Genomic DNA, 15,765 nt, shown 5'->3' with positions numbered 1-15,765 from the left:
ATGTATCAATCAGATAGGTATGCAATCATCTCTTCTTCTCTACTATTATGCTTTTGGGGACTCTGTTTTATCTACTATGTAACCTTTGATGTTCTGAGTCTGGCGTTCAAGGTTTTTCACAAAATGGCAGCAGACCTTGTTAATACTTCTCTTGGTCATATATGATCTGCTCAGGCTACATTGTTTTACGTTCTGCTCTCAGACACATACTATAGCTTCCCTCATCTGAACATAGGCTCAGGCTATTTCTCCATGGAATAGAATGTTCTCCCTGTTAAAGTACCATCTTCCTTTAAAACAAAATTCAAGTGATAGCTCTTCTTTGAAACCTGACCTGGTTTCTGCCCACTCCCGAACCAGAATGGTCTTTCCCCCCAGGTCTCCCACAACACTATTTTGTAGCCATAGTCTAAGTGTGCATACCATGTAATATTGCACTTCACTTAACTGTGTTTGGTGTCTGATTCTCCCACTAGATTGTAAGGTTCCTGAAAATAGGAAAGGGAGTCTTAGCTAAACCTTATATTTCCCTCTGTGCCTGTCACAGGGCTCTGCAGAAGGTCTGCACCTAAATGTGTGTCAAATGATGAATGAACTTGTATTGTACATGACATTTTCTAAGGTGGTTTAGGAGAGAGGGAGACTGGTCTCCATTTTTACCAAAGATAAAATAGCTGTAATTGGACTGACATTCACTACAAGTCTGACCACATTCATGAGATCTTTACATGTCGTCTCCTAGTTCACCATGAAACACCATCCTCCTTAATGTGCCTGAGCACCTGTTCCTGGCCTCCCACCTTTGGGCAACCCAAAAAGCGAATTCTCTCAGGGAAGGGAGAGACCACTTACCAACTGAGACTGTGACATCCTTAGAGACTGATAAGTTGGCAGTGATGGTGGGTTTAGATACTCTTTCTGAAGAGAGGAAAAGAAGAAAGAGTTCTGTGAAGGACTGCCCTGTATTTTCACCTGGTCACATCTTCCAAAGTCCAAGCCCAAACCCTTCTACTGCAGACATACAGCAATGGTCCCTGGCCCCATGGGCAGGGAGATGCCCCCTGGTTCTATAGCTGTGCCAATAAGGAAGGTGAGGAAGAACCCCAGGGGATGAAGTGCTGTGTCCTGGGCCATCCCCTCCTCCAGACAGGACCTGGGAGATGCAAACCTAGTGACTAAGGTAGGGATGGGAGTCAAGCATTTATGAAATGCCTACTATGTGCCTGGCACATGGTAGGAGCTATCTACGTGCTGTTATTTTCCTCATTATTATTATTATTGTTCTCGTCAAACATAGTGTTAAGTGTCATGTTATCTAATTTATCCTCTTGGGAAGAAGGGGCTATTATTCTTTCCATTTTACAGTTCAGAAAACTGAGGCAGACAGTGGTTAAGTGACTTGTCCCAGGTCACACAGCTAGGAAGTGTCTAAATCTTTCTGAATCTAGGCCCAGTGCCCTCCCTATTCACTGTGGATCCCAGCTTCTCACCAATCATCTCATTGTAATCCAAGTTCTTAACCTGAAGTCTGTGAATTTCATCTTTAAAAAGGGTTGAAAACTGTATTTCAGTAGAATTCCTTCCTCTGAATTCTATAGATTATATTTTCTCCAATTAACAGCAACCTTCTGAGAAGGGGACCCTGGACTCCCCTAGCCTTCCTGGGGCTCTTTGATGTAAAAAAAAAGCTCTTCTGGCTCCCATCGCTCTCTGTTCCTCAGTTATTCCCTTAATTTACTTTGCTCCTTCCTAACTGTGGTACCAGGAAGCATATAATGCACATATTATGTGGGTCTTGTTTCCTCTCCTTGTGCTGACACTCACCTCCTCTGGGCCTCAGTTTCCCCATGTGTAAAATGAGGGAGCAGGACTAACTGCCTTCTAAGTCCCTTTCACCAGGATCCTCGCACCCCACTTTACAAAGGGGAAAGTGGAGGTTCAAAGAGATGATGAGATATTGTTTGGAAATTGAGTGACTTCTCCTATTCCAGGACCTGAGCTCTTGCCCTCTTTGCCCAGTGGTCCTTGGGGACCTTTCTCAGACCAGGAACCTGAAGGCTTTGAGCTGGGCAGAGATCCTAGGACCCTGGATCTCCATCTGAAAGAACCTTCACCATCATCTAATGTACCGCCTTACTTTCCTGATGGGAAAAACGAGGACTCCCAGGTGTGAAGTGATTTGTTGAAGGTCCATTGGATAACAATAACAGACCTAGGGTTGGAACCCAGGCATTCTGATTCTGAAGACAAGTTCTCTTCAGCACACCCTAAATTCTCTGAGGATGTTGTCTCCCTATAGATATGGGAGCAATTGGCAGAGAAACAACCTCAGCTTAGAGCAGCTCAGAGACGCTTTGCTTTGGGTTCCCCCTTCCTCAGGTGCCTTAGGAGGGCCCTGGGGCCCCATGTAGTTTCATTGGCAAATCCAGTCTCCTTTCCAAATCAGAGGCCCTGCCAGGGGTGGGCTTCCATGTGTGTGAGGGTGGCTGTTCTCCCTTCCACAAACGTCCCCTGGAGAGGAGTATAGACAGGGTACCTCATGGGGAGACCTAGGACATTCACAGTGCCTGGCTTGCGGTATGAAAAGCTTGGGCTCCCACAGGCTCCCTGCAGATTTGAGCCTTATGCACTATCCATGGTCAAATGAGATGACATTTACAAAGAGCTCAGCATGGTGCCTGCACACAGTAGGCACTCAAAAACTCCTTGTTCTCTTCCTCCTTCCCCTAGTGCAGTTTTTGTTCCTTCTTTGACCAGCTGGGGACACATAGAGGTCAACAGGTGCTCTCTGCCCCAGGAGAGACACTGAAACATCCCTAAGGGCTCAGGAGCCTTGGCTGGGATGAAACCCAGGGAAGGCCAACACTCTTCCCCTGTCTGAGCAGCAGAGAACCAGAGATGACAGGGGGCACCTGGCCCAAGATCCCTTAACATGACTGATCAATGGTCATCCAGCCTCTGCTCATTCGTGACCTTATCAATGTTCAGGTCCTGTTTCCCTGGTGGTCACCTCTGCTTCTGAAGTCTCCTTTATGCTGTGTGACACTGGCACTCTAGGGCCCTTGGGTCCGAGTTCTCCCCTCAGGAACAATATAGAGCATTGCTGACCTGCTACCAGACAAAGGCCCTTCAGGGTCCTGAGGACTGTTTTCTTGTGCCCTCCCCACTCTGATCCATCCCTCCAGCCATGACTGAGTCACCACATTCTTGTGGGTAGATACTCTGATGCTTCAGTTAACTATTATTTGTAGGAGGTCTTCCCTCTACCGCATAATTCTTGGGCCCTCTGTCCTTAGCAAATGAATATCATGAACTTCTGAACCTGAAGAATTCATCTCGTTGCTAAACTTGGAATGATGGGCCTCTGTTCACTTGGCAAAGAATAGTCTTCTAATGATGGACTTTCCTGGCTCCATGAGACATCACTGGGGTCTTGTCCATGTCCATCTTAACATGAGGTGCCCAGAAAGGAACACAGCATTTGTTCCCAGGGTGGCCTGTCCCTCCCAGAGCCCAGAAGGACCCCTGCTTCCCTGGCTCCAGACAGCATACTTCTATTGCTACAGCCCAAGATTGAGTCAGCTTTTAGTCCTAACAGTCCATGAAGTTTTCTGCACCAACTGCTGTCAGGTCTCTTTCCCCACCATTTGTATTTAATCAATTCCTCTGAACCTTAAGACTTTGAAGCAAGGGTCATTTAGTCCCTCGAATCTCATCTTTGTTTGGAGACCTCTACTGAGGAGAAGCCTTCTGTCTGTCAAGGCTATCTGCCCCCATTTTGGATCATTGTAATTGTTAGAAAGTTTGCTCTGACAATTAGCCTGATTCTACATCTCTGCACCTTTGATTCACTGCTCTGAGGTCAAGTACAGCAGGACAAATTCCTTCTCTGCTTGATAGCTACAAAAGACTTGGAGATCCCTCAACATGAGGGATTTTGGAGTTGATGAGACTTTGGTGACCATCAAAACCATCTCAGGCCTGAAGAAGAATCTTTAGTACATTCTACTTGACAGATGCTAGTGCAGCCCCCAAAGAGGAGAAAAGGAAGGATGGGGAAGGGAAGGAGCCTTTATTAAGCTTTTAGTGACTACTGTGTGTGCTCATCACTGTGCTATGTGCTTTACAGGTACAATCTCCTTTGAACCTACCTACTCTTGAGGAACCCATTCTACTTTGGGACAGCATTAGGGAATTTCCCACTGAAGCACAAAATGTCCAGTTGCATGGGACCTTTAAGACCATTGTGTCCTCCCTCCATTTACCTCTGTGTGCTCCTGGCTCTGCCTTCTGAGGCCAGATGGAACACATCTGATTTCCCTTCCCTGGAACAGTCCAGCAAACTGCTATCATGTGTCTCCCCCAAGTCTCTTTCCCAGGCTAACCGAAGTTGCCTCAGCTGGCCCACCAATGATATGGATAGCAGACCCTTCACCAACCTGGTTGCCTTCCTCTGGACACTCGCCAGCATCTCGATGTGCTTTTTAAACTGTGTCATCTAGAACCAAATACAATACTCTGAGTGCCACTGGATGGTCTGGAAGGACTGTTATCTCCTTTTCCTTGGTAGTGGCCATGCTTTAATTGCAGTACGTTTTTTGATTGCCTTATCATTCCATTGACTCAGTATCAAGCTTGTGGTCCACTCAGAGCCCTGCCCCTCCTCCCCCTGTCAAGTTATTTTTTCAGATGAACTGCTGTGTCATCATTGGATTTTGAGTTTGTGATGATCCCCTCTTTCATGGGAGCTTGGCCTCTTTTTAGGCAATTTAACATTATGTCCAAAAGTCAGGTGTCCTGTTTGCCCCAATCTCCCCCTCTCTAAGCCAACTCTCCTTACTTACTTGAACTATATTTTCCTACAACTTGGTGACTAGTACTTTCCCCATCTGGACCCATTTTTGTTTATGCTTTGGACTTTTTGAACTCAAGGGCAGGACCTGACATTGATGCCCAATAATTTTCATCTGGTCACATTTCATTCACCAGACCAGCTTGCTGAAATGCGTCTGGATTCTAATTGGTTCATGCGTATAGTCACCTTCCTCTTGACTTTTTCCTCTTAAATTTCGAAATTATGCTTTCAGTCTGTATAATTATTAGAATAAGAGTCACCACTTACATAGCTCTTTACATACATTGTCTCATTCGACCCAAGTCAGAGATAAGAACATCTACCAAGACAAGGCCAAGAACAGAAGCCTCCGAAGATTTGTATGAACTGATTCAGAATTAAGTGAGAAGAACCAAGAGAAGAATTTTTACAATAGCTACAGCACTATAAAGACAAAGTACTTTGAAAGACTGAAGACTCCAATCGATGCAGTGACCAACCAGGAGTCGCAAAGACACACAATGAAATAAGCTCCTCACTTCCTACCACAGAGATGACAGACTCAGGGTATACACTAGTGGAGAGATTTTTGGGTATAGCCAACATGGGAATTAGTTTTGCTTGATTGTCCGTATCTGTCACAAGAATTTCCTTTTTCTTTAGTGGGGGGGGGGGGGGCAAGAAGAAGAAGGGAGAGAAAATGGATTTGGGTTAATTGAAAATTTTAAATTAAGTAATTTAAGACAAAGGTATAAAATACTCTCAAGTGCAGGGTGAACCAGACTGAAATGGAAATGGAAAATATTTACCAAGACAAATAAAAACATAATAATGCAAAGACAATAATACATTTAAGAAATAAGTCTTATGTGGGCCTTAGGGATTTTTCGGTGCAGCTTTAGGCCAAGAAGAGACATCCCACCTTGAAGGCACATCCTGCTGCAGCCTGAATTTTCCAGGGTCAAATCCCCAGCTCACCATTCTACTCTTTCTCCTGCTCTCCATTCCACCTACCTCAGACTTAACTCCTTTCAACACAACACATATACGGGCAGGAAGCTGTGGGTTTGTAACAACAAAACTCCACGAATTTTGCCAGAGGTCTTAATAGGGCTAAGAAAGAAAAGGAAACTGAGGCTGAAGATGATCTCTCTAGAGTCCTGCTATACACCAGTGTGAATCGGGATGCAGAATGTCTGTCATCTGTACATGTGAGCGAGACATAATATCTACTCAGAAGCCATTGTTCACAGAGCACATGTGGAATGGCAGGTGAGCTATCAGACCAGGAAGTGAGGCTGTGGTGAGATGCCAGATCTAGCTACAGGTATCTGGACAAAAGCCCAGTTTCATATCGCGTATGTCTCTGCGCGATACTGCATGTTACAAAGAAGGAACACATGAATACAAAGGTGAATCTGTGTGTGAAAGGAGACAAAGTTGAAATTCCCCTTCCCATCTTCTGAATTTCCCTTCCAAAGGGGATCAGAGACAACCCCATTACATGATCAGAGCTTACATTCCAACCAAGCCCCATGGAGGCCCATAGCACCAAGTGAGACAAACTGAAGGAAAGACCACAGGGTCCAGGTACAGTCATTGAAGCTATGGCCCTAGAAGTTTGGGGAGAATGAGAGGTGTGTCTCTGACAGGACAGAACAGAATGAAAATGAGAATGAGGAGGAGAACGAAAACAACAGCTCACCTGCTTTTTGTACCTAAAATGTAAAAAGAACTTTCTCTACCACTGACTCTTGTGCTATGGGCAGTGAAGGACTATCCAGCCTTCCAGAGGAAGAAATTGAGGCTCAGAATGGAGAAGGGACACCTGGGTGCACAGGTAGATGACAGAGTCAGGTCTCCAGCCCAAGTTTCATGATTCTGAGCTCAGAGCTCCTTCCACCACAACACGCAGTGCCAGTAGGCCCAGGGGGCAGAATGCCACTAACCTTTGTTTCTTTCATGCCATGGAAGGGGAGAGACCAACGCAAAGCTGAGGACAGGTCCATCTACTCACCAGAGATTGTGATATTGATATCTTTGCTGCTAGACAGGCCAGTGACTGAATTAGATGCAATACAGGTACAGGTTCCTGTGTGATTCAGAGACACATCAGGAATAGAGAGCTGGGGTGTGGATGTCCTCTCAACTCCATTGAAGAGCCAAGTGTACTGGGCAGGTGGGTTAGAATCAGCAGAGCAGGACAACTCAAGAGTTGCCCCTACAGGGTAATTTGGGTCTATGGGGACAATTATGGGGGGATTAGGTCTATCTGGAGCAAAGAGAAAAAGTCCATATTGAGATATACACAGAGAGAAGGGGAATTTCCTGTTCTATAACCCATCACAAGGGATCACTGTGTCTCCTTGACCCTCCTTGGAGCTGGACATTCACAGCTCATCCTCCACTTTTCAGGTTTCAACCAGAGATTCTCTTAACTTGGAAGGTCTTAAGGCCTTCCTTAGCTCAAAACCATGGCTGGCCCAGCTCCATCATAGATGGGAAAGCATCATGGCCAACGTGGGCTCCCTAAACTCAAGAGAGATAGGAACCTCAGAGATCTGATCTTCAGCACTCAGGCAAGTGACTGAATGAGTCTGACCTCTGGGAACACACCACCAGACTATGAGCATGCACTACATAGAAAGAGAATTTACTCACAAGTAATATTCAGAGTGAATGGTTCACTCCTGTTTCTACTAATTGGGTTCCAGATTTCACTCTCATAGGGTCCTTGGTCTTCCCTTGTGACACTGATTATAGTGAGTGTCTTGTTATTTGGGGACAGCACTATCCTATCACCAACTGGGGAGCTTTGGTTTATGAACCAAACCAGGTCTGTGACATCTTGACTGTCAGACTGGCATGTCAAGGAGACAGTGTCCTTGTTCTCCACTGGGGCCATGTTGGTGCTGTTGATGGTAGGTGTGGATAGTAGTCCTGTGCAGAAAATAGACAGAAGATCACTGTTTGGTTCCTTTTCTGAACCTTCCAACCAAACATCTGGTTTGGAAGTACCTCCCTATGACCTTGGCAAAGAGGGAGGTCTTGGAAGATGAGGCCAAGAACCTGTGATCTCATTGGCATGGACTGCTTTCTGTGATGCAGGTCATGGCTTTTTCAGGCCTTAGGAGGGCTGAAACATCTTGAGTTGCTGTGGCTGACAACCACATTCACCTCAATCCCAAGTCCCTGGAGCTGAATGTTTCCAGTATGAGAGTCTGGTCCAGAGATGACAGGCTCCCATGGCCATTACCTTGGCTGTACTTGAGGCCTTTCTAGCTTGGCAGGACCTGGGTGAGTTTATGCTCTCTTGGCCTGGATCTCAAGGAGCCAGGGTCACCTCTACACCTTGATGAGATATTGATGAAGGTCAGAGGACAAGCTAGAGGCATCACCTTAACTCCAAAGGAAAGGGGGAGATTGGGAATAGATCAGCTAACAGCCACATGCAGAATGGAGTCCTGGGCTGGAAATCAAGAGACCTGATATTAATCCAGGGGTTTCTAAGGCATAATAGCACCCCCTGTGCCTAGGACTGTGTCTTGCCCTTAGAGGAAGTTAATCCCCATTTACAGAATATCCTTGGATTCTCTGCTCTGGACCCTCCCTTTCCTCAGGAGTTTCTTCTCCTACCACATGAGAACGTTGAAGGTGATTTTCTTCAAGGTCTCCTCAGGCTTGGATGTCCTTTTGTTACACCAGGAAGTAGAGCCTTCATGGCCCAAGGAGGGCCCAGATACTGGCCTTTCCTTGTCCCTGACTTCTCTTGTAGTAGGCAGGTCAGCCTGACCACTGAGAAAGGTGAGTGTCTTAGAATAAGCCCTGGGGCAAATTCAGCAGACTCACCAGATTCCCTCCTTGGGTCATCCTTCCCCAGCTGTCTAAGGAATGATTTCCAAAGAGGAAAAAGTTAGGAATATTTGCACTTTTCTGACCTTCTTTCTCCCTCTTTTTGGCAGAGTTCCCACTCCCTCCCTTGGTCCCTGTTCAGAGGTTTAAGGTGAAGGAGAGTGTGTCTCATATCTTGTAAAGATACTGGGAGAATCTTGCACATAGTAAGGCTGAGTGGGATTGTCGAAGGAGCTGACAAGGCTGAGGCCAGCTAGCCATTTCTGATGTGTCATGAGGACATGCAGGGCAGTGAGCATACTCCTGGGAAAGAAGGTCATGGTAGCCTTTTTAGAGGGTGTCTTGGCAGCCCTGATGGATCTTATACCTGACATGGCATAGTGCAGAGTGTTAGACTTAAGAAAGACCTGAGTTCAAATCCTGAGTTGAAATGACTCAGGGATATGACCTACTGGCAAGTCATTTAACCCATCTGTGCCTTAGGCTCCTCATCTGTAAAATGGGGATAATAGAGCTCACCTCTCGGTTGTTGGAAGGATCAAATGAGACCATCTGTAGAAAGCTCTTTGTAAGACATAAGGTGTTGAATAGAGGTAAGTTTTCACCTTTTGCAACAAGGATGGTCCCAATAAGTGGACTTGGCTGGAGGGAGATGGAGTAGAGAGAGGCTTTGAGGTCATGGTCTCTACTGATGTGACAGGAGCTAAGGGGGATGGATCATGGAGAGAGAGAGAAGTAGGACACAGGCCACTTGGAGACAAGACAGAGCCCATGACACACTACAGGGCAAAGGAGAAAGAGTACTGGATTCTGGGTCAGAGGGTCCTGGATTCAAATCCTTCCTCTATGTGACCTTGGCCAAGTCTCTTCCTCTCTCCAGGACTCAGTCTCTTTGTTTGTAAAAGGAGAGGGTTACATTAAAGTATATCTGAGATCCTTTTCCAGGGCTAAATAGAGGATTCCATCATCTCTGCATGACTAGTTTCTCTTTCTTTCTTTGTGCCCCTCTAATGCATCCATCACACCACTGTGAAAACAATGGAAATTGTACATAGATCTGATCATGTCACTCCTCTCCTCAAGGACATCTTGGGGCTCACTATTACCTGCTATCTCAAGGTTAAACTTCTTTACCTGCTGTTCAGGCCTCTGTACTCCCTTGAGCCATCCTTCCTCTGCAGCCTTATCTCATCCCACTCTTACACCCATGTTAAATCCTGTGAACAAACTGGATGACTGTCTGCCTATGAGATGTGTCTCATTCTCTGCAACCTTCAAGCCTTGGAACATGATTCATAGGGGTATAGGGCAACAGATTCTGAGCTGGCAGGGACCTGAGAGATCATCAGAACTGCTGGTTCTCCACCTTCTTTATCTCATGGGTCCCTTGGGTAGTCTGTCTGAGGAAGCCTATGGGTCTGTCTCAGAGTCATGGTTCTCAACTCACAGAATGAAATACAGAGGAATATAAAAAAAACCAAAAGTTAGTGAAAAGAAAGTTGTGAGTTTTCCCATTTATGTTTATAGATCCTCTGAAATCCAGGAATCCTGATCTGAGTTTACACTCTTATTGTTAGAGGAGAAAACCAAACCCCTCATTGTGCCTTGTCTGTGACCAAATAGCCAGCAAGCAGCAGGTCTGAATTTGAACCCAGGCCCTCTGACTCCAGGCTCAGTCCTCTTTCCCCTCTAGAAAATTACTCAAGCTCAGACCTTCAGAGAACAGTCCATTGCTATGGGAGTCATCAGTATCTGATCTCAGGTATTCCAATATCTGAAAACATTTTTTTTTATACCACACAGCCATATGTCTTGCATATGATGAAATGAAATTGTATTTTTTTAAAAAAACAGTCCCAGAATTATTCCAGGAAGAAAGCACAGAGTCCCTAGTAATTCAGCGTTGACCTAGCCAGTCCCCGAGGCTCCTTCCAGCTCTAGCACCTCTCTTTGACCAAAGGGCCAGTTCTGACCAGCTCAAAGCAGCTCCATGTTAGATCAGAGGAGGGTCAGTGCTGTTGGTCTGATATTCCCCAGGGAGCTCACTCATCATGGACACTCCCTGTCCCATTGAACCAAAGCAGTGAGTGTGGCCAACAAGATACCCAGGAAGCATTGGAAGGGATGGCCAATGAGAAGGGAGAAGGCCAGAGGAAGGAGCCAACTCCTCAAGGGTGAAGATCTATTCAGAACCATGAACAGCAGGAGAAAGGAAGGAATCCCAGCAACCCAGAGACCTCATGCTCCCAGACAAAGACAACACAGCAGTCCAGAAACAAAACCTGAAGCCAATGTCTGACATTATTCCTTCTGGTCTCAGGGCATCACTGCAGAGAGTGCGTGAAGGGAAAGCAAGTCCCTCCAGGTGTTCTCTATTTCTCCACCCTGGATGGCTCAGGTCAACACAGCCTCTTCCCAATGGCATTTTGCACCACTCCTCTTTAAAATCTCAGTGTTCCAGCACACTTGACTTCTATCACAAACCATACCTGACAGGATTTACTAGAGTCTTGGGATCCTTTCTTCCTTATTCACCTACCATCACTCCCCACTCCCCATATTTATACTGGAGGATCCCTGTAGAAACCGTCTTTCTGCCAGCCTCAGCTCACTTTCCATCTCCTCCAAGAAGCCTTTCCTCATGTCCCCCACCTCAGTTGACAACCCTTCCTCAAATTATCCTAGAGCCCTTTACCCCAGGTCCAGCACTTGGCCACCTAGCTGCCCAATTCACTGATTGGTCAGGATTGAGTAGGAGGAGCAGTATCCCCATTTTACAGATGAGGTAATGGAGAGTCACAGAGCTCAGGTGACTCATCTGAGGACACAAAGTAAATTCTGGCTTTGAATCCAGGTCTCTTGATCCCGGGTCTAGAGCCCACTTTTTTCCTTGGCCCTACACCTCTAGAAGAAGCTGGAAGCTTTGGGAGAGCTAGCTAACCTTCTATCTGGGTCAGGGCGCAATCTTCTGCTGCCTTCAGGCTTGAGAAGACTCTGAAGTCTTGGTTCCACACAAGTTCCTTGTCTCAGCTCCTATCCCTGGTTCTTCTTGGTGCCCTGTTTTCTCCCAGGCTCCTCAGAGAGCCCAGTGGGCTGAGCTTCCTTCTCAGGTCCCAGCTGTTATAGTGCCCTCTGCTAGAAGGGAACCATGCCCCCCAGCCTGGGATGCCCTCCTCTTGCCCTCCCCCTCCCTTCGTCTGGCAGGATGTTTTCCAGGAAACCTTTCCTGATGCCATCATCTGCCAGTGCCCTCCCTACCTAATGACCTTGAATTTAACTATAGGGCCTGCCTGGGGGCCAAGGGGACCTGGGTTCAAGTTCTGCCTCAGACATATCACCTGTTTAATACGGAGGAAGTCAATTCCTGCCTTAGTGCCCAAGAGAACTCTCTAAGACCAGGATTGGAGACAAGGTGCCAGCCTGCCCTGGCAGAGGGGTTGCCTTCCCCCAGAAATCATCAGTCCTGGACTGATTCCCGTCATGTTTATTCCACATCCATGTTTCCATGTTTCCTCAATAGAACATGTGTGCCTTGACTTATTTTTTTATGCCCTATATCTATAGTTGCATGCAGTAGGTGCCTAATAAATGCTTGTCAGTCAATGGAATAATGACTTTGAGATCCTTCCTCCCACAATGTCCTCTGAACACTTGCTGACGGAAAGGAAGACCTCTGGAGATAACCAGGAGGGCTCTGCCCTAACAGTGGCTCCTGCCTCTCACCTGTAACCATTGAATACATCTTGCCACAGACAGATGCCTAGGACCATTTCCAGAAGGCACACCCTGGAACAAGGTCCTGGATGTGCTGGACTGTCACCCCTCCCCCAGAGACCATAGCATTTCAGAGCCAGAAATCTCCTGGAAGCCTCTGGGAGTCTGCTTCTGAGCCTCAGAGGTCATCTTGTCCAACCTAGGCCTGATGAGGGATCCTCACTCAAACATCCCTGGCAAATGGTCATCTAATCTGTGCTTGAAGATTCCCAGTGCTGGGGAGGTCACTCTCTCCTCAGGTAACCCTCCATGGTAGGAGGCATCTACATCATTCAATGGATGGAATGGTCTACAGTGGGGTCAGGAAGGCCTGAAATCAGTCCTGCCCCAGCTACAGACTAGCTGTGTGACTCTGGCCAAGTCACTCTGTCTCTCTCAGGATCATTTTCCTCATTTATAAACATAGCACCAACATTGCAGGGTCTTTGAGAGAATCCAGTGAAATATGATACATAGAGGATATTTCCCACCTCCAGGCACTGTATGAATGGCAGCTCTTGTTGACCATTCCCCACCTGGAAATCCCTCCTTGTTGGAAAAGTCATCCCAGTTGGCCCCCCAAGATGGCCTCTTTGCTCCCCACATTGAATTTCTCTTCTCCTCTTACAGCTGAGACCCCAGCAGGAGCTGTGACCCTCTGTCCCAGCCTACCCCTTCAGGGAAGCCTGGGCCCCTCTGTCTTGGCTTTTTCTCTAGAACATGGAGGAGATACAAGTATCTTCCCTCTGGGGTCCCCTCCCAGCTCTGGGAACCTCAGGATGAACAGGCATCCAGGTGGTCCTAGGCAGCCAGGCAGTCAGACTTCTGGCTCTTGGGGAGTGGGGAGTCTGGGTTCTAGGTCTGCTGGGCACAGCTGGTAAGGGGTGTGTAGTGGCTATTCCCACCCCCAGCAAAGCTCCCCCTGCCTCATGGACTTTTAACTATCTTGGGGCAGGTGAACTTCAGGTTTCCTGCATCACAAGTGGAGTGGCCAGGTGCCCCCTCCTGAGGCCTCAGCAGCCTCTCCTAGCTTCACGTAATGGCCTTGGAAAGCTGGGAGGAAGAAGGAAGTTCCTTTCCAAATACTGATTGCCTAGGGCCTCAGAAGACAGGGACCTCTGAACTCTCCTGTGCTCCCTGTGACCCATAAGAAAGCTGGTCTGGGTTTGAGGGGTTCTTATCTCTTTGGTCTACTTTATGTGGGGGTGGGTCATACTTTGCATTCTCCCTGCTCCCTGGGCAAGGAGATTAGGGGAGGGCTCTAAGCCCAGACTGAGGGAAGGGAATGGATAGATGATGTGGGCCCATGGGAAGGGCAGCACTTACCATACACGACCAAATATCCTTCTGCTCTTTCTATCTGCAAACTTGTGCTGTTATAATATTGTACAAGGTAGTTATCAGTGTCATTGAGGCGGAGGTTGGAGATGAGCAGGGAGCCATTGGAGAACATGTTCAGTCGATTATCTGCTGTGCTCAGATGTCCATCAGCAACACGGTAGAAAGCAATCTGGTTGTCTATTGTCCTTTTGTGCCAAGTGTAGCTGAGAGGCAGCTCCGAGATCCCCTGGATGTCCAAGATGACACTGCTGCCCACTGTCCCATAGGGTGGGTTTGGCACAACAGTGACAGAAGCACCTCGGGCAGATGTTGGCTGGATCCAGCAGCTGAGGATGGAGGCTGAGAGGGGAGGAAGGAGGTAGAGGTCAGCCGGGTCCCCTGCCCTCCTGAGGGGCCCAGGTCACTGAGCTGTCCCCAACATAGGGGTGGGGGCTGCTAAGCCTGCCCCAGAGTCTGCTGGGGGCACAATGGGGTGTGTTTGAAGGGGATTCATGTGCCTCTGTCTCAATCTGTCAGTCCCAGTCTCTGAAGAGGACCTGAAAGTTTGCTCTGTAACCAATGTTGGCTCCCTCCATAGACTTGATTCAGAAAGAATGAGCTGGTATGGTCAGCCAGACATTAAAGGGAGAAATGAATCAATAAGGTGTTGTAGTTAAGGATAGAAATCAGATCTTAGACCTGGAGAAGACCTTAGAGATTCCTGAATTAAACACCCTCAATTTACAATTAAGGAAAGTGAGGCCCAGATAAAGCACCACATATGACCGATATTCAATAGGAAATGGTAAAACAGCCTTTGAACCGAGATACTCTGGTCCAAACCCCAGGAAGCCCTTTCCCACTAAGCCCTGGGTTCATTTTAAGGCTGACAGTGTAGCTCCCAAGGAGCACTGGGAGGAAGGTGGTGTTCCAGGCAGACACAAACTAAGAGGGGTAAATGGCCTGTCCATGGTCACACAGCTAGTAAACATTAGAGTGCGAATCCCCACCCAGCTGTCCTCTGACTGTAAAGCCTCCCTGAGCCTCTGCACAGATTACTAGCTCTGAAGCTGGATGCTGCCCTCAGTGTCAGGGATGTGGACTGATGGCAGTGAGTTGTTACATCCTCCTCTGCCCCTGGCACAGGGAAGACTCCCCTGGCCAAGTGTGCAGAGACTGTTTCTGGAACAGACCCCCCGGGACTGGTCTCCTTCCTCCTGGTCCTTGTGTTGATTTACTTGTCTATACCCGGGTCAGAATCCAGCAAACTGCCTCTCTCCCCTGTGGCCCAGCAGAGCTGGTGTCTCACCTGTAAGCAGGAGTCCCTTCCAGGGGCTGCCCCCACTATGGGGAGCTTGTGAGGGGCTCTCCATCAGTCTCTGCTCTCCACTGTGTGTGACTATGTCTCTCCTTTCCAGGAATCTCTGCCTTCCCCTCCTGAGCTATATCTTCCTTTACAGAGCTTATAGGCAGATCCTGGAGGTGTCTCTGCATGCAGCCCAGAGTGGTGTCTGCTGTGTCTCCTCCTTCCCTAGAGGACTGAGGTCTCTCTCTTCAGGGCTGGAGCTCTTCTATCTGCCAGGATCACATGGGCCCCACAGGGCAGGGACTTGGCCTCTGACTTTCTCCTCCCTCCTCTTTCCTCTCTTTCTTCCCCTCCCAGCTCCTGTGGCTTCCTGCCTCTCCCAGGGAGCCCCTTCCCTGCACAGATCTCTCCCCCTATCCATGGAGAAGTGGTTCTGTCCCCAAGGGGAACAAGGGTTACTCAGCATTACCTACTGTCCAGTTGTGCTGACACCTAACCCTTACCCCTTATTTCCCTCCTGAAATAGAGAATGTGCACAGAGAGTGGTGGGCAGGGGCATTGAATGTGCTTAGTCCCTATTGGGGACCTTTAAGACCCAGACTGCTAAGTGTCTCCTCCCCTCTCAGGCCAGGCCAGAGTGCCCTGGCCTTTTCTTAAGGATTTCACTGTGGCTTCTGGGAGGGTCCATCACGGCAGGGGG

At 47.8% G+C, this 15,765-nt stretch overlaps 1 protein-coding gene across 1 annotated transcript in view; it reads right to left on the bottom strand.

Annotated features, from left to right (window-relative positions):
• The window catches only part of LOC140503735 (cell adhesion molecule CEACAM15-like), a 29,966-nt gene extending 14,586 nt beyond the window's left edge, over positions 1 to 15,380 (bottom strand). The window contains exons 1-3 of the mRNA XM_072607968.1: positions 15,069 to 15,380; positions 13,766 to 14,119; positions 853 to 918 (exon numbers count right to left, since the gene is read on the bottom strand). Of these exons, the coding sequence (XP_072464069.1) occupies positions 853 to 918; positions 13,766 to 14,119; positions 15,069 to 15,132 (484 nt within the window). The 5' untranslated portion in view covers positions 15,133 to 15,380. The remainder of the gene's footprint in view (positions 1 to 852; positions 919 to 13,765; positions 14,120 to 15,068) is intronic.
• Between the last annotated feature and the right edge of the window lie 385 nt (positions 15,381 to 15,765).

The sequence above is a fragment of the Notamacropus eugenii genome, chromosome 5, assembly GCF_028372415.1.
Source record: "Notamacropus eugenii isolate mMacEug1 chromosome 5, mMacEug1.pri_v2, whole genome shotgun sequence".
NCBI classification, from domain to species: Eukaryota; Metazoa; Chordata; class Mammalia; order Diprotodontia; family Macropodidae; genus Notamacropus; species Notamacropus eugenii.
Note: the sequence above shows the minus strand (reverse complement) of the source record. Positions and strands in the feature narration are given on the sequence as shown.